This window comes from Rutidosis leptorrhynchoides, chromosome 4 (assembly GCF_046630445.1).
Source record: "Rutidosis leptorrhynchoides isolate AG116_Rl617_1_P2 chromosome 4, CSIRO_AGI_Rlap_v1, whole genome shotgun sequence".
NCBI classification, from domain to species: domain Eukaryota; kingdom Viridiplantae; phylum Streptophyta; class Magnoliopsida; order Asterales; family Asteraceae; genus Rutidosis; species Rutidosis leptorrhynchoides.
Genome location: NC_092336.1, coordinates 43,492,299 through 43,515,291, shown reverse-complemented (window position 1 = coordinate 43,515,291; position 22,993 = coordinate 43,492,299). Strand labels below are relative to the sequence as shown.

General features: G+C 38.3%; 1 protein-coding gene across 1 annotated transcript; it reads left to right on the top strand.

Moving 5' to 3' along the window:
• The first annotated feature begins 232 nt into the window (after positions 1-232).
• On the top strand, positions 233-856 carry LOC139840593 (uncharacterized). Its single transcript, XM_071830852.1, has one exon. The coding sequence runs from the start codon at positions 233-235 to the stop codon at positions 854-856; it is 624 nt and encodes a 207-aa protein (XP_071686953.1).
• The last annotated feature ends 22,137 nt before the right edge of the window (positions 857-22,993 follow it).

The following is a 22,993-nucleotide window of genomic DNA, read 5'->3' as shown; positions in this document are numbered from 1 at the left end:
TTCAAACAACTTGCGAGATCAAACCACAAAAATAACATCCACAACCCACCAGCTGTCAAACGCAAACCCACAATTAGCAGAACCTCTAGCCATTCAACCAAAACCACTACCCTCGACTCCAATAACTCAATATCCAGTGCCGGTGTAAAGGAATTCGAAACCAAATTGGGTGTCCGATGGAAGAACAATCAGTAATTCTCCGATTCGCTTTCTCGTTTATATATATTTTTCAATGATTGTGCTATCTTTGAACATTAGAGGTATTAGGAAAGATGGTAAGGCTCGATGGATTCGCTCTCTATGTGGTAAAGAAAACCCTTGGGTCACGGCTCTTCAAGAAACGAGGTGTGGTACCTACAAAGAATCGTTCATTACATATTGTTGGGGATCGTCCAACTTCAAATATGTTCAAAAAGATCCGATAGGATTCTCTGGAGGGTCATTGTTAATATGGAATCCCACAATAATTAAAGTAAACGAGGCAATAGAAGGAGAGTTCTTTTTAGCTATCAAAGGCAAAATCGAAGGCATTGATCCCGAAGTGGCCATAGTAAACGTATACGGTCCTCACTCCACACCAAAGAAAATACGTTTCTGGGACAGTCTCGAGGCTTTAATTTCTCAGATTAATATGCCTTGGTTAATCTGCGAGGATTTCAATGAGGTTAGATCTCAATCCGAAAGGTTTAACTGCGAGTTCAATCCAAACTGGGCAAATAGATTTAACGACATCATCAACAGACTACGTTTAATCGACATCCCACTTGGTGGGAAAAAATTCACTCGTGTGTGTGATAACGGAATCACATTCAGTAAGCTGGACAGATTCTTGATTTCAGAGGAGTTCAATCAATGATGGCCTAGTTTGTCTGCGACAGTCCTTGAAAGGAAAAACTCAGATCATGCTCCAATTATCCTGCGAAACGAATCCTTCGACTTCGGCCCCAAACCAATCAGGGTCTTCAACGAATGGGTCAAAATCGAAGGAGCCGATGAAATAATTGAAAAGACATGGAACGCTAACATGTCAGGATCGAGACCTGATTGAATAATTAGAAACAAGCTAAAAAATGTTAAGCTTGAACTCAAAAATCACAGCTCGATTTTAGGGAATTTAGAAGAAGAAATATTGTCTCATTCAAAAGCTGCTAATGATTGGGAATTGATAGCTGATTCCAGGCCCCTTACTGAAAGCGAACGTGAATCCTAGCTAAACGAAAAAAAGTTGTGGTTAGCTAAAGAAAAGGTCCAAACCAACATGCTCAAACAAAAATCTAGAATCAAGTGGACGTTGGAAGGCGATGAAAATACGAAGTTCTTTCATAATTGCATCATACGAAGGGCTAACAAAAATACAATTCGTGGTCTTCAAATCAATGGTACGTGGTCTATCACGCCAGGGGAAATAAAGAATGAAATATTCAGGTACTACTCAAATCTTTTCAAATTGGATAACGATGACAGTGGCAATTTTGATTTTAATTGTACCCGAATTTTTGAAAGTGACAACATGATACTGGAGGATAAATTTTGTGAAATGGAAATTTGGGAGGCGGTTAAAAGTTGTGGTAGCTCAAAAGCACCGGGCCCCGACGGATTTAACATGAAATTCTTCAAGTCTTATTGGTGGCTAATCAAAAAAGACATAATGAATGTGTTTGATTGGTTCTGGGATCGTATGGAAATCTCTAAGGGTTGTAACTCCTCGTTTGTCACTTTAATCCCCAAAACTGACAACCCTTTAGGTCTCGGAGATTTTAGGCGATTAGTCTCATCGGAAGTGTGTACAAAGTCATATCAAAAGTCCTTTCTATCCGCTTATCTAAAGTCATTCCCAAAGCCATTGGTGTCGAGCAAAGTGCATTTATAAGCGGTAGATATATTCTAGACGGTGTTCTTATTGCAAACGAAGTCATTGATGAGCTAAGACGAGAAAAAAGAAAAGGGCTAATTTTCAAAGTTGACTTCGAAAAGGCATTCGATAGATTAAAATGGAACTTTATCATAGACACGATGAGAAACCTAGGATTTGGTGAAAAATAGATTAAATGGATCTACGCTTTTCTATCATCCACTTCCATATCAATTCTCGTAAACGGATCACCAACTAGAGAATTCAAACCGGAAAAGGGCGTTAGACAAGGGGATCCTTTATCGCCATTCCTTTTTATCATTGTCGCCGAAGGTTTGAATTTGTTGGTCCAAAGGGCTATCGAGGCTGGTGAAATAAAAGGTGTCCAAGTCGGGCGTGATAGAGTAATAATGTCTTACTTACAATACGCCGACGACATGATACTATTCAGTGATTGGAGTACAAATAATCTTAAAAATATTATGAAACTTCTAAGATGCTTCGAAAAACTCTCGGGACTTAAAGTTAATTTCTTAAAAAGTAGCCTTTTTGGTATAGGAGTCGATAACAGTGAGCTTATTTTGATGGCAACCCGGTTCTCATGTGCTACTGGTTCACTTCCTCTTAAATATCTTGGCTTACCCCTTGGAGTAAATTCGAACAAGGCAAGTGCTTGGCAACTGGTCATTGATAAATTCAAAAAAAGGCTCTCGGATTGGAAAGCTAAATCTTTGTCTTTCGGTGGGCGGTTAACCCTTGTGAAGTCGGTGCTAAGTAGTTTGCCCCTATATTTCTTCTCCTTGTTTTGAGCTCCCGCGGGTGTCCTAAAGCTTCTCGAATCTTTAAGGTACAATTTTTTTTGGGGCGGGTCGGGTGAGGGAAAAAAAGATTGTTGGGTCAAATGGGATATGATCATTCTTCCTTATGGGTCGGGGGGTCTAAACGTTGGGTCTTTATTTGCTAAAAACCTAGCTATTCTCGGTAAATGGTGGTGGCGATTCAAATCGGACCACAATTCTCTTTGGGTTAAAGTCATTGCAAGTATTTATGGGGCGGAGGATGGGCTTGATTGCACTAACAATGACAGGTCACGACGACTCTCCACAACTTGGAGTAACATTATCAAAGCTGGATTGGCAATCGATTCTCTAGATATCAACTTTAGCACTTCATTTATCAATGAGATTGGTGATGGCTCTTCAGTCAAATTCTGGCAAGATCTATGGATTGGCAACATCAAATTAAAAGATAAGTTCAACAGACTATTCGCCTTGGAATCAAACAAGCTGGCTTCAGTGGCAGATCGAATCTCAAAAGTAAACGGGATCCTTACCTTTAATTGGGCTTGGGTAAGGCCCATTCGAGGGCGGGCTCAAAGTGACTTGAACTTGCTGGTTTCGGATATCTCTCAGGTCCATATAAATCAAGACGCATCGGACTCATGTAAATGGTTGTTATCTCCTGAAGGCACATTCAGAACAAAAATTCTATCCCTTATTATCGAGGAAAAAAGATCATACGCAACCTCTCAAGTTGAAACGGTAAAGAACAAAGCGATTCCTTTAAAAGTCGAAATTTTCGTTTGGAGAGCTAAACATTCAAGACTCCCGACCCGGGTAGAGCTTGATAAACGAGGCATCGATCTTGACTCCGTCTTATGTCCCATATGCATATCCAGTGTTGAATCGGTGGAGCATTGTCTAACCCAATGCCCTAAAGTAATTGATATTTGGAACCTCATCCTTAAATGGTGGAACCTTCCATTTACCAATTCTTTATCAATGGCTAATATCTTCGATGACAGCTCTCTCCACCCGCATCTCACTTCGACAGGAAAATTCATATGGCAAGGGGTCAAATGGGTGACAAGTTATTCGGTTTGGAAGGCTAGGAATGAGCTTGTTTTTAAAAACCAAACGTGGAACTCGGCGAGGATTCTATCTGGTATCCAAACAACCTCCTTCGGTTGGATCTCTAAACGGCTCAAAAACTCATCCTTAGATTGGCATCAATAGCTAATCAATCCCGGCTCTTATGTCTCGTCTAGATCCGGCATCGGCTAATGTTTCTCTTCATTTCGTCCCTTGTACATACATACACTAGTCCTTCTAGTTTTTAGTTCTTAGCTTCGCTTGGCTTCTGCTTGTTATACTCGATGTAATCCTTCGGTTGTTTTATATAATGCTTGCTTTTCAAAAAAAAAAAAATAATTAACGTAGCAGAGAATAGCAAAATGTAGTCATGTGTGGTTTTGTTCTCCCATTTTATATTCATTATATTTGAGTGTATTTTGGGTATGTTTCTACATTGTTATGAAACATTAGCAAGAAGGAACTTGTATGTTCCAACATTATCATCATTATAATTTTAATGTATGATATGCTAGCGAGTCTTTCAAAAAACATACTATAATGTTTCACCATGAATCAGGGGCGGAGCCAGGATTTGTGGTCAGTGGTGTCACCGGTTAAAACTCAAAAAAAATTCTACTAGATGTCTTATTTCCGTTGTGTCACTCAAAAAAATTTACACTATCCGCTAGTGTCACTAGCTAAAAATCTAAAAAAAAATTCTACTACATCGCGTATTTCAGTGATGTCCCGTGCCCACACTGCCTTCTACATAGCTCTGCCTCTGACCATCATGATATATGCCACTAATTCACATGCAAAAAAAAATTACAGAATCAATGAAATATGTGATTTGAATTTTAGATGTCCTAGATACAACTATCTGAAACAATAATATAAAGTTCATCTTGGACACTTTACTAAAAAATTCATGTCCAATTTGGAGTAAATGAATTAGAAATGAGTAAGATATGACCATTTAAAGTTGATGTATGAATCTGTCCAAAATCCGAAAATTTTAATAGTAGCTTTGTTGTTGACTATTAAAGATTCAATGTTTAGGAAAATAAAGTACATAAATTATATTCATATTTTACATGAAATGAGAAAATTAAAATTGTTAATTTTAGACTTTATGCCTTGTTAAAAAGTGAATAAATCTCCAACATATTTTGATTCACTTAATATGTTTGTTTGGATGATTTTGGCATGAAAATCATACTTACAAATATGAAGTGGGTTTACATACATACACAAGTTATGTAAACAAGGATTGATTATTTTGTGTGTCATTAAGTATTTCAATCAATCCTTATCGAAACATGTTTCATGAAAATGGATATTTGGCACTCTATTTGTTATGTATGTGATTGTTGTATGAAATCGGTAGTATTTTCCTCAATAAGACCCTTGTGTGGATGTTTGGTTGTATGATTTAATTTATTATTTATTCGGGATGAATGTAATAATTTATTAAATGGCTTGCATGTCGTGTTTATTATTTATTCGGGATAAATGTAATAATTTATTAACGACTTGCATGTCCTCTTTCTATTTATATTGTATTTGTAATAGTATAGAAAATAGAATAGTTATTTTGTAAGATAATGCAACCAATATTGGAATCAAGAAGACGATGTTCACAAGGCGGCCCATCCGAGCATATAATGGAGATGGCGGTTTTAGTGGGAGCCAATTCTCACACAAGGTTATGTCCCTAGTTGACCATGTTTTTCCGTGTGTTGGCTCACCGGAAAAATGCATAGGACTCGATTCATACTACCGATAATTGTGTGTCATGATTATTATTGTGTTCTTATTTGTCTATGCCATGCTAGCTAGAAAATTAGTATAGAAACAAAATACAATAATCACTTAAAATGGTTTGGTTAAAATTAGTTTAACAAACGCAACACGCAATACATAATTAGCAAATGTTTTAAAATGGAATAAACTACTTTTGCTAAAAGAAAACAAAACCCCATTTTTAATGTAAACTTTACGCTACCCGTGAGTAGTACACACATCCGAACCTTCTACCTGTTAGAGTTCGCGATACCCGAGAGTCTTGGGCCAGACTTTAATTGGGTGTTGGGAAGGGTGAGGTGAATTTTGCGATACCCGAGAGTCTTGGGCCGGATTTCACGTGTATCTATCACGGACGATTTACAATCTGAAATCGTGATTTGCGGCAAACACGCCACGAAGAAGGATTAGCGTAGAAGGGATTAAACATGCCCAGTGAAATAATTGATTATCACTAAATCCTGCAGAACCTAAGAATTTCATAATGAATGAAATTGGTAATATAGTTACCTACCTAAATAGCTTATGATTGGCGATCCGCGGTAAACCCGTCGTTACCATAAGTGAAATATGGATTTTAGCCTTGTTAATTATAATTGTTTGAATATTGAACACACTTGGGTAATTATCTTAACAAGGATTAAACATATCAAACTAACTAATACAACTTAGTTTAAAAATATGATAGATGTCTGCAACAAACACAAATCCTACTCCGTCATCAATCACTAATTTCTGCCTTAAAGGGCTCCTCGAAAAGGACAAGCTTACGGGCTTGAACTACATAGACTGGCTTCGCAACCTAAGAATTGCTCTTAGGATGGAAGGAAAGATCGGGGCAATTGAGGAACCCTTACCGGCAGAACCCGGATCGAGAGCTACTCAAGTGGCTAGGGATGAGTTTGAAAAATGTCGTTCTGAGTCTAATGAGGTAGCATGCTTGATGTTGGCGACCATGTCTCCAGAGCTCCAAAAGGGTATGGAGAGCTTAGGGTCGTATGACATGCTTAACCAACTCAAAGACATGTTCCAACAACAAGCAAAGCAAGAAAGGTTTGACACCGTGAAAGCTCTCGTATCTTGTAAAATGGCAACGGGAAGTAGCGTTAGTGTCCATGTACTACAAATGAAAGGGTACATAGACCGACTGGAGCGCCTTGGTTTTTCCATAAGTCAGGAGCTTGCAACGGATTTTATCCTGAACTCACTGACTAGTGCATATAAAGGATTCATTATGAACTATAATATGAACAATATGGAGAAAACAATCATGGAGCTCCATGGCATGTTGAAAACTGCTGAGGCTAACTTGGCCAAAGCTAAACCCGCAACTACTGTCCTAGCCATTCGTGAAGGTGGGATTAAGAAGAAGAAAAACAAAACAAAGGGCAAGAACAAGGGCAAGGGTAAGATTGGCAAGTCCAACTTTAAACCTAAACCTAAGGGCATTGCTAACTCTTCTACTTCAAAGATCCCGCAAACTAAGTCTCCTAAAGAAGCAATATGCTTCCATTGTGGGGATAAAGGACATTGGAGGCGCAATTGTACTAAGTACTTGAAGGAACTTAATGAACTATGGGCTAAGGGTGTCGCTGTACCTTCAGGTTTGTTCATGATTGAACTAAACAATACTACTATTTCTAATTCCTGGGTATTGGACACAGGATGTGGTACTCACATTTGTACAAAATATGCAGGAACTCACAAGAAGTAGGAAGCTGAAGACCGGAGAGCTCAATCTAATCATGGGGAATAAGAACATTGCCTCTGTTAACATGATTGGAGAATACAAGCTTTCTTTTGATTCTGGTCTATGTATTATTTTATCTAATGTTTGCTACAGTGCCAAAATGGCAAGAAACATTATATCTTTTAGTGCTTTATTTAAAGATGATTTTGATTTTAGTTTTGATAATGGATCAATACTTGTTCACAAAAATGGGATGTTTTATTTCAAGGCTAGTACTTGTAAATGCATCTTAGAAACCACAGCAAAGCTAAATGATAGTTCAATCTACAATGTTGATTCATCCAAAGACTTTTTGGATAAAACGTATCTATGTCATTGTCGTTTAGGCCATATAAACAAGAAACGCATAGCAAAACTTCAGTCAGATGTAATTTTAAAATCTTTGATGTTACATCATATGACGAATGTGAATCTTGCTTGTTAGGAAAAATGACAAAAGCACCTTTCACAGGAAACTGTGAAAGTGGTAATGATCTGTTGGAGTTGGTACACACTGATGTGTGTGGTCCATTCAGTTCGCCTACTAGACACCAGGAACGATACTTTGTTACATTTACTGATGACTTCAGTAGATATGGTTATGTTTATTTAATTAAACAAAAGTCTGAAACTTTGGGAATGTTCAAGGCATACCAAAACGAAGTAGAAAATCAACTGAACAAAAGAATTAAAATTCTCCAATCTGATAGAGGTGGTGAATATCTTAATGATGAATTTCGTGATCATCTACGGGGTTGTGGGATAATCTCACAATTAGCTCCTCCTAGAACACCACAACATAATGTTGTGGCTGAAAGGAGGAATCGAACATTACTTGATATGGTTCGATCCATGATGAGCCGCACAAAGCTTCCAATTAGTTTTTGGGGCTATGCCCTACAAACTACCGCAAGGATCCTTAACCTTATCCTAACCAAGAAAGTTTCTAAAACACCTTATGAGATATGGCATGGTAAAACTGTGTCTCTCTCATATCTAAGAATATGGGGTTGTGAGGCTTACGTTCGTCATGAAGCTCAAAATAAACTTGAACCCAGATCTGAAAAGTGTTTATTTGTTGGTTACCTGACAGATTCTTTTGGATATTTGTTTTACAACCCTACTGAGAACAAAGTCTTTGTGTCTCAAATGGGAGTCTTCCTTGAAAAGGATCTCATATCAAAAGGAACCAGTGGGAGCAAAATTGACCTTGAAGAAATTCAAGAATCAACCAACATAGAAACCGATATTAGAACCGATTCTCCTCAAGAGGTCGACGAGCCTGCAGTTGAAAGAGAAACTGACCTATAGCCACCACCCATATGTAGATCTGATAGAGTGCGTCGAACACCAAAGAAATATAGTTTACACATATTTGAGGGTGATGACGAAAATATAGATTCTGATGAACCTATTACCTATCAGGAAGCGATGACAGGCCCCGAGTCTGCCAAGTGGAAAGAGGCTATGGACAACGAGATCCAATCCATGCATGATAATCAAGTCTGGACCTTGATTAATCATATACCAGGTACTAATACCATTGGGTGTAAGTGGGTCTTCAAGAAGAAGACCGATATGGATGGAAATGTACACACATTTAAAGCCAGACTAATGGCTAAGGGTTACACGCAACAATATGGTGTAGACTGTGATGAAACCTTTTCACCAGTAGCAATGTTGAAATCTATTAGAATACTTCTTGCCATAGCTGCAATTTATGACTATGAGATATGGCAAATGGATGTAAAAACAGCTTTCCTTAATGGTAAGCTAACAGAGGATGTGTTTATGACACAACCTGAGGGTTATGTACATCCTAAGTATCCTAATAGTGTGTGCAAGCTTCAAAAGTCCATTTATGGACTTAAACAAGTTTCTCGTAGCTGGAATCTTTGCTTTAATGAGAAAATCAAAGAATTTAGTTTTATTAGAGGCGAAGATGAGCCATGTGTCTATGTTAGGTCTAGTGGGAGTATTGTAGTCTTCCTTGTACTATATGTCGATGACATATTACTCATGGGAAATGATATCCAGACATTGAAAGATGTCAAAGCTTGGCTAGTGAAATGTTTCTCCATGAAAGACATAGGAGATAGGTCAAGGAGATTAATTGGGCTAAACCAAAGTGCATATATAGATAAGATACTGAAGAAATTCGGTATGCATAACTCCAAGAAAGGGTGCGTTCCTATGAACCCTGGAATGATATTGAGCAAGTCTCAATGTCCTAAATCTGACTTGAAGTCAGCTACCATGAGTCGGACTCCATATGCTTCAGCTATAGGATCGATCATGTATGCGATGATATGCACTAGGTCTGACGTGTCGTATGCACTAAGCATGACTAGTCGTTATCAGGCCAATCCTAGTGAAGCTCATTGGATAGCAGTCAAGAACATTCTAAAGTATCTTAGGAGGACTAAAGAGATGTTCTTGGTCTATGGTGGGAATGACGAGCTGAGCGTCAAAGGATACTCTGACGCTAGTTTCCAATCTGATAAAGTTTGATTGTATTTATTATGTTAAGTTTGAAAATTTAAACATTGGACAATAATATAAGTTGCAATTGATCTGATGATTAATATATTGAGATTATATTATACGCACGATGCGATCATTTCATTGTATATTGCCATGTTTCATTTTGCATGTTTTAACTTCCAATGAATATTATTTCATAAACTTCCACAGTCGGTCATTCTCTAAGGAAGAGAGAATTGAATTAAGGCTGCTATGAAGTGTAGTAATATAAGCTTATATGAAACTACATTCATGAGGAACTTGATAGTTGATTCAAGGTTCTGGAGTGACCACACTTAGACATTACTTCATGGTTTTAAGTCAAAAGGTAAGCTCTAATATGGCAACATCATTTATCCTATATTGGATATGTATGAGAAATCCTGACACAAACTATGTTATACTTTGACCTGTTTCTAACGTTGTGTGTAAATGCCGGTCATAAGGGAGCAGATTGGGTATATCATGGAATGTGGTGGATATCTATACAGTTGAAGCAATTTGTTCCTTCTTCTTTAAGCGAGTTTAAGCGATATCTCTGAGGCCCATCGTTGATTTGTGCTGAATTAAATGCATGGCCATGCTACGACTGAATTAATGCAATTGCAGTCTATTTGATCACCACAAATCTCCATCGGGAAACATAATCTTGAGATGATGATTGACACTTAACCATGTCACACGTTCATATAGATATCATGAACAAAAGGATGATTGATATAAATCAAAATATAGGAGTGTAACATAGCAGACTAGTTGTTACACATGTTGTGTCTTTTAAGACATGCCAATATTATTAATGTCAGTACAAGTGAGAGTCTGTTGGAAATATGTTCTCGGGTTGGCTACGGTTCGAACGTGGTTTGATCGTGGTACATATATTCCGAAGATATGCCCATGACATTAAATAATAAAAGTCCATTTATCTTATTTGGTCATACACAAAGGCCAATCGTAAATTGTTTGATATACCTTCTAATCGGAAATTAATTTATTAATCATTAGTTAATGGTTTAATAAATTAAGTAAGTTTTTTATGTGTATACATATACTTACAAATCTAAATATGTAGAGATTTGATTAGATTTTACAAATCATATTTTATATAAGATATAAGATTTGATTTTATTTATAAAATATGATTTGATTTTATAAATCTTATTTTATATAAAGATTTGATTTTGCAAATCTTTTCAAATCTTTATTTATTATATTTGTAATAGATGTATTTATTGTATCAATTATGTAATATATAATACCAAGTCTTGGTATTGAAAATGTAAAGATACAAAAGATACAAAACACACATACAAAAATGCTATTTTCTTTCTCATTTTCAAGTAACCAAAATACTTGAAATCTATAATTGGGTTTGATTTTTTGGTGGAAATAAGGAAGAAGAAAAGATCCATTAAGTAGAAGGTATAGATCGAAGCAAGGTTGGAACTTTGGGTGTCTACCGTTTAGAGAAACTTCTTTGAATTTTCAAATTCGATCTTCAAAAGGCTACAAAGGTTGTATTCTAATCTTCTCTTGTTTGGTTTCGTTAATTTATTTTGTTTGCTAAAGTTTTGTACAATGATCCGTGGAAGAGTATGATTTTGTAAATATTTTAAAAATGCTTCCGCTCGCTTTGAATTTGTATCATACTCCAACAAGATGCTCCTCGTCTCCTGAGAACGGAAACTAAAGGAGCTTCGGTGATTTAAGAACAATGCCCAAATGCCAACAACCATGGATACGACGCAACAACTGGTCTCCCTACCCGCGGACCACAGAATACTAGGGAAACCCGAAGCATTCGTCACTTATAGTCAGACCAAACCGGAAAGAAGAAATATCGGAAGCTAGAGTGATCGACGATGAGAGAGGGGATACAGAGGTGAAGGCAAGGAACAAAAGCTAGAAAAGGAAAGAAGCAAACCGCACCTCCGGTGAGATGCCGGAGGCAGGTAGAGGACGAAAAGATAATAGTGGTGGCTGAGAAAGGTTTCTAGGGTTAAGGTTATTTTGTACTCCAGAATTTACCGTTTTACATCTTATATACGGCAGCTGGGAAAGGATTTCATGGTTAATTTATTTTGTATTGTACTCCATGATAAAATTTAGGGGCTTTTACACGACATCTTATATATAACAAGCAGGTGGCCAACCGCGCATTGCGGTGGCCAGCCTGATATACATTCATTCATTCATTCGGGTTGCAGGCAACATATTTTGTGTTACATATACTAATAAATTTTTGTAATGTTTACATATTGTGAGATGTTCCTTCCAAAAGAATTGTAGAGTGGCTAGGATACATTGAAACAAAAAATTGAAACAAAAAAACTATAACCTGCATATGCTCGTGAAGTAGCTTCAGGCTCAGGGGCGTCTTTGAACATAGACAAGATAGGCAACCGCTTAGGGCCTAAAAAGTTTGAAGGGCCCAAAATTATATATATATATATATATATATATATATATATATATATATATATATATATTTCAAAATATTTTATTTAGTTAAATAAAAAATTATCAATTAAAGTTGTAATATTGTTATTTAAATAGTTAAATGCATTGTAAGTATATACAAATTGATAAATTTAAGTATTATCTTTTTATATGTATTAAAAAATTAAACGTGTGTGAGGGCTCATATTAGTTTTCGTCTAGGGCCTTCAAATTGTTGAGACGGCCCTGTTCAGGCTGCTTTCAAAAAGGTGTCTGTAATGTGTTACGAAGTTTGTTATGCCAAGTTGGAAAGATCACAACATTATAAAACACACTATCATACAAATGTCCTAAACACTATTTTAAATTAACCTCATACAATTCAATATACCTTTAAGTCACAAATGTAGTCACTTTCATCTAAATACCCCAACCTAAATACCTTAATCTCTACACATGGGCACCAAACCAATTGTTGTATAGCTAAATTTATAACCATAAATTCATTTATACAACAACAATGCATGTATCGAAGAACACATTAAACATGTAAGCAAAGACAACAAATAAACACTAAATTTCCTTCATCTCTAACAACTAAATATTATTTGGGGTGTTTAATTTTTGGGTGTAATGTGTACACCCAAAAAAATGCTTGTAATGTCTAGTTAAAAGTAGCACCTAAACACTTTCAAGATGCGTTGGCATATAACTCATGTGATTCAGTGTGCGTGACAAATGTATTGAAAAAGGTATAACTACAAAAATAGCATACTTTCAAGTTCACCATAGTTAGAAACTATATCTGGTAAAGCCAAAATATACACCCAGAATGGGTTTATAATGCAATTGCTAAGTTGCATAATTCAAACAACAAATATATATCATATTAGTGTTTCAAATACCTACAGTAACAAAAACCATCTCAGCACCATAAACAGCTTCTTCAATTGATTCTCTATTTTTTTTAGCAGCATGCATGAGCTTCTAAAGGAATTATTAAGGGTGATATACATGTTGTCATTTAGACCCCTTCAATAAAAAAAACAAACTCTCTTACCTGTTATTAAAGAAACACAAAGATGGGAATTTTCAAATTAAACTAACATATAATCTACTTAATGTTAATTAATTTGACATGGGTATACTGTAGTAAGATTGATAGTAATTAAAATTGGACAGAATAACAATAAATTCATAAACTTTAATGAACACAAATAACAGTTAATGCAGTAATAATAACCCCAAGCAAAAACAAAAACCCTAAATTGCAAAGTGGGTAAAAAAATGTTAATAACCTGAAATATAATACTATAATAGTTATAATAACCAAACCAACATGTAACTATTCTAAGTAAGAATATGTAAGCATACGCTAACAACATCAGGCCGTGTTTTGTGTACAGCTTTCAAACCGTAAAATAATTGCTAGTAATTGTTACTCTTTTCCAAGCAGATGACAGGGAATTGCGTCGATAAGAAGACGACAATGGCGAACCTTCGTACCTCATAATCCTTCGATGAAATCAACCGATTAAAGCTTTAAACGATGAAATCAACCCATTTAAAATCGAAAACCTCATAAACCCCAAAATCACCAACGAAAAAGAATCACGAAAACCCTAGCATAAAATCATGATGACATAAATCGATGGCGGGGAGGGTGGCGTTGGTGGTTACGCCTGTAAAGATGGTGTCTAGGGTGGTGTGTAGAAGAAGATGGGCCATCGGTGATGCTATTAGGGTGAGAGAGGTTGAGGGGGATGCAGATGTACAGAATGCGGTGAGAGGTGAAGACGGAAGCAATATATGGCGTATGTACATGTGTAAAGACCAAACTTTGGTTGAAGAGAGTGATGGAAAAGTCTGGAAACTAATGGAAACTAATTCGTAAATATCTATGAGTGTCAAAAGACAAAAACACCCTTTTCTAATTAAAAATTGAAGTCTACAATGAAGCCAATTCACTCGATTGTAATAATAATAATAATAATAATAATAATAATAATAATAATAATAATAATAATAATGTCTCTCATCTCAAATCTTATAAATGACTTATAATTTACAAAAATAAATATAAACAAATCACGATTATTTAGTTTAAACTTTTCATAAAAAAGGCAATTCCAATACACACATGTTAAAATTATGCAAAAACGCGATTTATAAAGTAGTTGCATATATAAAATCAAAACGAGAAAATAGGCTTGGCACACAAGCCTAATCTCATATGCCACATGGTAGTTTCGGATTGCCTTGTTTAGGCTTGGGTTCATTCAATATTACAAACATCACATCATCCAATCCAATAATTTACAATTTAGTCCCTTCACTTTCTTTTATCCGCTTTCAATCCTCGTTCATTTTTCACTTGCACTCCTTCGTTATTTACGATTCATCCCCTACTTTCTTTTGCCCACTTTTAGTCATTGCCCATTTTTTACTTTAAAATCTCAGTTATCTCTTTAGCATTTAACCATCCATATTTTTCTATATTTTTAACAACTTTCTATAAAATAACACCTTCAACGCGCTGAACCTCCCACTTGCTCGATTCAAAAGTCATTGAATCATATTATATAGAGTTGGTAGTTAATGGGCCTATGGGTTTTGCCGTTGGTCGCTCCTTAATTTTTTTTTATAGTACTTGTTATATAAAATTGACATAAACAACACAGTTGTAAGACCCAAATATTTATTGTACATAATGTATTTATGGTGTACGATGCGTGTATAAAGTGTACGAAGCATGTACGTGTTGCTTGCTCGAACGTCGAAGGAAACTGGACGTTGTCTGAAGTGACAAGGTGTGTACGTATCTTTTCAACCCCAAATAAAGTTTGAGTTGATGTTTCAAAGCCTTACCATTAGAAAGAAAATCTTATTACATTTCCAACGATATTTAATTCATCGAAAATGGAGCTACGGTCAAAAACTTATGGCCAAAACAAGTTACTGAAAACTGTTTTTCCTCGACTGCCAGCACCTGAAGGTTGGAGCGGCGCTCCACCCTATGGAGCGGCGCTCCGATTGCATCTGATACAATTTTCAGCATTTTTAAATGATTTAAATGAGGGGTACTTTGGTCTTTTCACTTGGGGTCAGTTTGGGATCATCAAAACTAATCCATGGGCTATCTTATCCTCATTTCACCTCTTTTCACTCACCAACACTCTCATCCTCAAACCCTAGAGAGAGATGAGAGATTTAGTGAGAGAGAGAGCTCCAATTGGAGAAGAAGAAGAGTGTTTCGGGTCAAACCACAAGTATTAAAGTTGCTCATCTCGTCAACGGCATCATTTTGGCGGTATTGGTAAGTTCTAACTCCAAGTTTCATTGTTTGATTTGAGATTCATTGTTAGGGTTTTGAGATTGTTAGTTGTAAAACCCATTTAGTTGATGAAGAGGGTTTATGGAAACTTGCTATTTTGATATTTGGCGGGTTTTGGGTTGGTTAATGATTTAACCATGTTTAAGGCTTGTAAGTAGTGTGTAATCACTAGTGTTAGTGATTATGGAAGTGTTGGAACCACTTTAGGTGAATTTGGGTTGACTAATTTTGAAATGGGTCAAAATTAGAGTTTGGGTGTCAATTTGGGCAAGTTTGGTGTTTAACACTTACGATTGGGTTTAATTGGTGTATTAGGACCATTCTCACTTGTGTTAGTGATTATTGGCTAGTTTGGGCGCGGTTTGAGCTTGGAAGTGCAATTGGGTCGAAATTGCACTAGTTGTCAAATTGGGTTGGTTTATAAATCCATCCTAATTATGTTGTTGTATTTGTGATAATGGAATATGTACATTCCAATGGCGAGTTGCGGATTATTTCCGGTTGCATTCATCAAGGCGACAAGGTGAGTGTTAATATCCTATGTTCATATCTATGTGTAGGATGGGTGCGGGTCGGGTGAAGTGATTCTCCGCTATAGAGCTCACTTCACATATAGGTGGATTTGATGGGCTTGTGTATGGGTCCAATTGGCACGGTTGTGAGTTTTGGTTGACCATCTTTGGCGAGGTGCACATTTTGTGTGCACGTTATCACACGTGTTTGTGACGTGGATTAATTAACCCCAATGGCGAAGGGTTTTGATATTGAGAAGTGAGTCACGTGTGGATGCGGATTCACGATGACGCGTGTAGTTCGGTCATCTTATTGAGGTAGTGATCTCGTGTGGTTGCGAATTCACTAAGGCTCGTGTAGTTCGGCCAACCTCGATGTTATTGTGGTAATGAAGATAGTAGTCTCGTGTGGATGCAGATTTACTAAGGCTCGTGTAGTTCGGCCAATCTTCATCGTGGTATTTGGTTTTCGGTATTGGGTTAAGGGGTTAACCTTATTCGTTTTTATTATTTTATATTATTTTATATATATTGTTGTATTGTTGTGATGTAGCTAACCCTCCGGGTGTAGCTCATTGGCGTTGTTCACACCGTCGTTGGTGAACTAACTTTATTGTTGATGTTGTTAGCTTGTTGCTTAGTGAATGTACGGTATGCTTAGTTTAGCTTGCCCTATACTTGGATGCTCCGGTATGCGCTATTTGATTAATTGTGTGGCGTGTCCATTTTATGCATATATATGTATGTAGTATATTCTCACTCACTAAGCGTTAGCTTACCCTCTCGTTGTTTACTTTTTTATAGATGTGCATGAATGCGGTGGCTCGGGTAAGCATGGGAATTAGTGGACTTGCGTAGTTGCTTAGAAGACTTGCTTTTGGATTTGATTAGGATTGGGTAGCGTATCCCCAATCGCCATGCTCGGCTTTATTTTGTAATAAAAGTCATATGGTCGAAGTTTGCATTTTGTACAAAAAGGGTAATTTGGGCATATGTGGGCCCGGTGTCGTATAACTCATTTTATTATTGAAACGTGTTAGTTTTAACTATTATTAAATGTTGTGAAAACCGTTTCGTCTAAAAGTGTCGGGAAGCGGGAGATCTTTTTGCGGGAAAACGACAATTGGGACAGCGGGGATCGGAGCGGCGCGCCCCTATATGGAGCGGCGCTCCATTTGCCTGTAAACTTGATCTTTGTATTAAAAAAAAAATGTAAGCGTGTTTTGGTTGGATAACGGGTTGGGATGTTACAAGTGGTATCAGAGCATGGTCTAAGGGATTTAGGTGCCTAGACTTAGACTTTTGTGTGTGCTTATTTGTTGTGGAACTTGTAGGGGTACGGGTCGGAATGGGAACTTGGTTAGTGCCTTAGCGTGTAGGTGAACTAACTAGGATATTGGCTTGTGTTGTGACCTTATTCTTGCGTGTGTTTATGTCGCGTAGAATTTTCGGTTGTGTTGTTTATATCATCGAGCGAGGCGGTCATTGTACTAACAAGTTGATACGACGGGTGTGCATAATAAGGACTTGCAAACCTTATTACGGGTGCAAATCGTGTCTAACGAGTGATGTACGACGAGTGTTGAGCAAGATGGGGCGGTGTTGTGCGTGTGGTTTTATACGTTCGCGGACTAATCGTTTTTGCATTCTTTAGAATGACGACGCGAAACGAGATCGAGACGAACGAAGTGGAGTTTAACGCTAGAGTTGCGACCGCCGTTGCGGAGCAAATGAGTGCGTTACGAGAAGAAATGGATAGGAAGTATTCCGAACTTCAAGGTAGTAGTGGAATGGAGCGTTGTCTTAAGAGCTTCATGAGGACTAAACCCCCAATGTATGACGGGAAACCGGATCCTTTGGTAAGCACAACTTGGATCTCGGATGTCGAAGGGTGTTTTCGTACTATTGAATGCCCTCCCGAGAAAAAGACAAGACTCGCTACTAGTTTGTTGCGGGGTAGGGCGAAGGATTGGTTGGATGGTAAGATTGATCTTGTCGGTGGCAAAACGTTTATGGCGTTATCATGGGACGAGTTTAAGAAAGAATTCTTCAAGGAGTTCTGAACTTCAGCCGATTTGTCGGAAATGCGTAATGAGTTACGAAATTTGCAACAGGGTTCTATGGATTTGAATACTCTCAAGACGACCTTTATGGCGAAGGCTCGTTTTTGCCTGGAGTATTTGGGGAATGACCATCTGTTGATGCAAGATTTCTATCGAACTTTGAATGATGACTTGAAGAATAAGATTAGTCGGGGTTACGCAAAATCGTTTTCGGAATTATTCATGGTGGCTAGAGGTTTCGAGTCGTATTCGCGATCAAAGATGGGTGAACCTTCAAGTGAGAGAAGGGTTGTTTCATATGGTGCTCCAAGTAAGTGGGCTAAGGGTCCGAGTGTGAGCACGGGTGGTAAGCGGATGAGTATATCAGATTCTAGCGCGTCTAGATGTTACAATTGTGGCGTGAGGGGTCACAAGTCTTGGGAATGTTCGGTGCCAAAGGGTGATGGCATGGTGTGCTTCATTTGCCAAGAAGAAGGACACCATAAGTCGGAATGTCCCAAGTTAGCGGGGACGGGTGCGGCAAGGAGACGTTAAGGTACGTTTCATTTTAATAAATATGTCCTTTGATTATTTATTATGTGCCGTTAAGTTTGAAGTTTATTTAGATGCATTGTTTGTGCATGTTATTGATATGGGTGACGTTCCTAATGGAAGTACCCTATGGTGACGTTTGATTGTCGGGCGAAGGTCGTAAGACTTGGTGCAACCAAGCATTCCTTAGTATTTGGGAAATGATTCTACCAAGCCATGGAAATGGGTTTTGGTGTTCGGTTGTTAAGCGCGTGTTCGCTTTTGTGTGAAGTTAATGAACCATGAGGTTCGACGGGTGGGATGAAACCCGAGAAATCAAGTGTTGATCTCGATGTATGTTGGTAAAGGAGTCTACGTGACGCGACATTAGGTGCCTCTTTTATACCTACTAGCGTGGTGTTCGACTCCGATTGTGTTGCGGTTACATTGTACTTAGGGTACCAAAGTGAAACCCTTAGGTACGTGAGTGATCGGGTGAAATTTGACGAGCTATAGCAATTGGATGATTGAGAGAGTAAAGTGGTGTAGTTTGTGATGAACTCTTCGTTCGAAGTGTTTAGGGATTGGTTAAAATCCTTCGTGTGCTCAAAGTTTGGAGCAAAATGTGGTGATGGGTCGTGTGGACCCAATTGTTAGTAAAGTCTACCTTTGGTAGCATTGTACGGTTGTACGAGATGCGGTTATGGAACGTAGTTCCAAGTAGGGGAGTTACACTCCCGCACGAGGAAGTTTTAGTGTGAGATTTCGGATGACGTTTTTAGTAGATCCTAAATTAGTGCCGGGACCTAGATTTGGTCGATTGTGGTAGAGTACATTTTCGGTTAAATTGTACTTATGATTTTGGATTTGAATTATCACCGAGGTGGTAATGTGGTAAATCTCGTTGAGAGATAATGGACGTGTTTGACGAGCAAGGTGAAATCCCTCGGTTAAGGGATGTGCGTATCGGATTCTCTACTAGAGAATTATTGTTTTGTGCCTATGATTGATGTAGGTGGTTCTTGCTCGATTGTGTGAATGGTTAGTGGTATCCGTTAGGATTCACTATGGCGTAGCGGAGCGCGATGTTACGTTACTCGTTGTATGAGGCCAAAAGAGCGTCGATTGGTGAAACATGACCGTTGACAGGGTCCGCTGACTTCATCATGGGAGTAGTGTTATATCGGTATGGTATAACGTTATCGGGAAATTCGAGTACCGATGGGGAATGGGATTACCACTCCTGTGTTGAGATTGGGAAGTGGATCACGTATGGATGCGGATTCACGATGACGCGTGTAGTTTCGGTCATCTTATTGTGGAAGTGAGTCGCGTGTAGTTCGGATTCACAAATGACACATGTGGTTGCGGTCATTCTTTTGGGATAGTGATTCTCGTGTAGTTCGGATTCACTAGGGCGCGTGTAGTTCGGCCAATCCCAATCGTTGTGCGGTGAAGGTAGTGAGTCACATGTTGTGCGGATTCACTAAGGCGCATGTAGTTTTCGGCCAGCCTTCATGATTGTTGGATGTATGATCTATTGGTTGTTTTACACGCCAATGGTGGGGTCGTAAGGACCATGTTGTATGATCTATTGGTTGTTTTATACGCCAATGGTGGGGTCGTGAGGACCATGTTGTGTGTTTAGTGATGCGATAGCCGCGTTTTGCTCACATGTTGTTACGGGTGTGACAATAGTCGATTTTGTACATCTTGGGATTTGCGTTGCCATAGTCGTTTTGGGCGCTAGCGGTTTTAGCCGTTGCCTATAATGTTACGATAGTTGCGTATTGGTCATATTGCGCACTATAAGGGATGTTAAGTGGTAAGAATTATCCGTAAGGATTCGTTTTTATTTCGGTCTTCATATTTCGGGTTGTTGACCTTAGGTTGAGACTTGGTTGCTTTTAGCATTGTACTTGGCAAGGGTACGTTAAGGGATTGATATCTCGGTCCGAGATTGGTTGAGTTTTCCCAACGTGAGGGAATGAGTAAGGTTTTAGTGCTGGGATTGTGATTTGATAAATCGCGAGTGACGATTTTGTTGTTAAAGGTGATTCATTGGGAAATTTTCTAGGAAAGTCAGATTGGGACTCATGTTGAGGACCGTGGAGTGTAGGTCCAGATGGTTAAGTGACGAGGATCACGAGGACGTGATCAAGTTTAAGTGGGAGAGAGTTGTAAGACCCAAATATTTATTGTACATAATGTATTTATGGTGTACGATGCGTGTATGAAGTGTACGAAGCATGTACGTGTTGCTTGCTCGAACGTCGAAGGAAACTGGACGTTGTCTGAAGTGACAAGGTGTGTACGTATCTTTTCAACCCCAAATAAAGTTTTAGTTGATGTTTCAAAGCCTTACCATTAGAAAGAAAATCTTATTACGTTTCCAACGATATTTGATTCATCGAAAACGGAGCTATGGTCAAAAAGTTATGGCCAAAACAAGTTACCGAAAACTGTTTTTCCTCGACTGCCAGCACCTAAAGGTTGGAGCGGCGCTCCACCCTATGGAGCGGTGCTCCGATTGCGTCTGATGCAATTTTCAGCATTTTTAAAGGGTTTAAATGAGGGGTACTTTGGTCTTTTCACTTGGGGTCGGTTTGGGATCATCAAAACTGATCCATGGGCTATCTTATCCTCATTTCACCTCTTTTCACTCACCAACACTCTCATCCTCAAACCCTAGAGAGAGAGGAGAGATTTAGTGAGAGAGAGCTCCAATTGGAGAAGAAGAAGAGTGTTTCGGGTCAAACCTCAAGTATTAAAGTTGCTCATCTCGTCAACGGCGTCATTTTGGCAGTATTGGTAAGTTCTAACTCCGAGTTTTATTATTTGATTTGAGATTCAATGTTAGGGTTTTGAGATTGTTAATTGTAAAACCCATTTAGTTGATGAAGAGGGTTTATGGAAACTTGCTATTTTGATATTTGGCGGGTTTTGGGTTGGTTAATGATTTAATCATGTTTAAGGCTTGTAAGTAGTGTGTAATCACTAGTGTTAGTGATTATGGAAGTATTGGAACCACTTTAGGTGAATTTGGGTTGACTAATTTTGAAATGGGTCAAAATTAGGGTTTAGGTGTCAATTTGGGCAAGTTTGGTGTTTAACACTTACGATTGGGTTTAATTGGCGTATTAGGACCATTCTCACTTGTGTTAGTGATTATTGGCTAGTTTGGGCGCGGTTTGAGCTTGGAAGTGCAATTGGGTCGAAATTGCACTAGTTGTCAAATTGGGTTGGTTTATAAATCCATCCTAATTGTGTTGTTGTATTTGTGATAATGGAATAGGTACATTCCATTGGCTAGTTGCGGATTATTTTCAGTTGCATTCATCAAGGCGACAAGGTGAGTGTTAATATCCTATGTGCATATGTATGTGTAGGATGAGTGTGGGTCGGGTGAAGTGATTCTCGGCTATAGAGCTCACTTATCATATAGGTGGATTTGATGGGCTTGTGTATGGGTCCAATTAGCACGGTTGTGCGTTTTGGTTGACCACCTTTGGCGAGGTGCACATTTTGTGTGCACGTTATCACACGTGTTTGTGACGTGGATTAATTAACCCCAATGGCGAAGGGTTTTGATATTGAGAAGTGAGTCACGTGTGGATGCGGATTCACGATGACGCGTGTAGTTCAGTCATCTTATTGAGGTAGTAATCTCGTGTGGTTGCGGATTCACTAAGGCTCGTGTAGTTCGGCCAACCTCGATGTTATTGTGGTAATGAAGATAGTAGTCTCGTGTGGATGCGGCTTTAATAAGGCTCGTGTAGTTCGGCCAATCTTCATCATGGTATTTGGTTTTCGGTATTGGGTTAAGGGGTTAACCTTATTCGTTTATATTGTTTTATATATATTGTTGTATTGTTGTGATGTAGCTAACCCTCCGGGTGTAGCTCATTGGCGTTGTTCACACCGTCGTTGGTGAACTAACTTTATTGTTAATGTTGTTAGCTTGTTGCATTGTGAACGTACGGTATGCTTAGTTTAGCTTGCCCTATACTTGGATGCTCCGGTATGCGCTATTTGATTAATTGTGTGGCGTGTCCATTTTATGCATATATATGTATGTAGTATATTCTCACTCACTAAGCGTTAGCTTACCCTCTCGTTGTTTACTTTTTTATAGATGTGCATGGATGCGGTGGCTCGGGTAAGCATGGGAATTAGTGGACTTGCGTAGTTGCTTAGAAGACTTGCTTTTGGATTTGATTAGGATTGGGTAGCGTATCCCCAATCGCCATGCTCGGCTTTATTTTGTAATAAAAGTCATATGGTCGAAGTTTGCATTTTGTACAAAAAGGGTAATTTGGCATATGTGGGCCCGATGTCGTATAACTCATTTTATTATTGAAGCGTGTTAGTTTTA

Bases quoted from the DNA above. Each gene is read 5' to 3' on its own strand.
- LOC139840593 (XM_071830852.1), top strand. From the start codon at position 233: ATGATTGTGCTATCTTTGAACATTAGAGGTATTAGGAAAGATGGTAAG.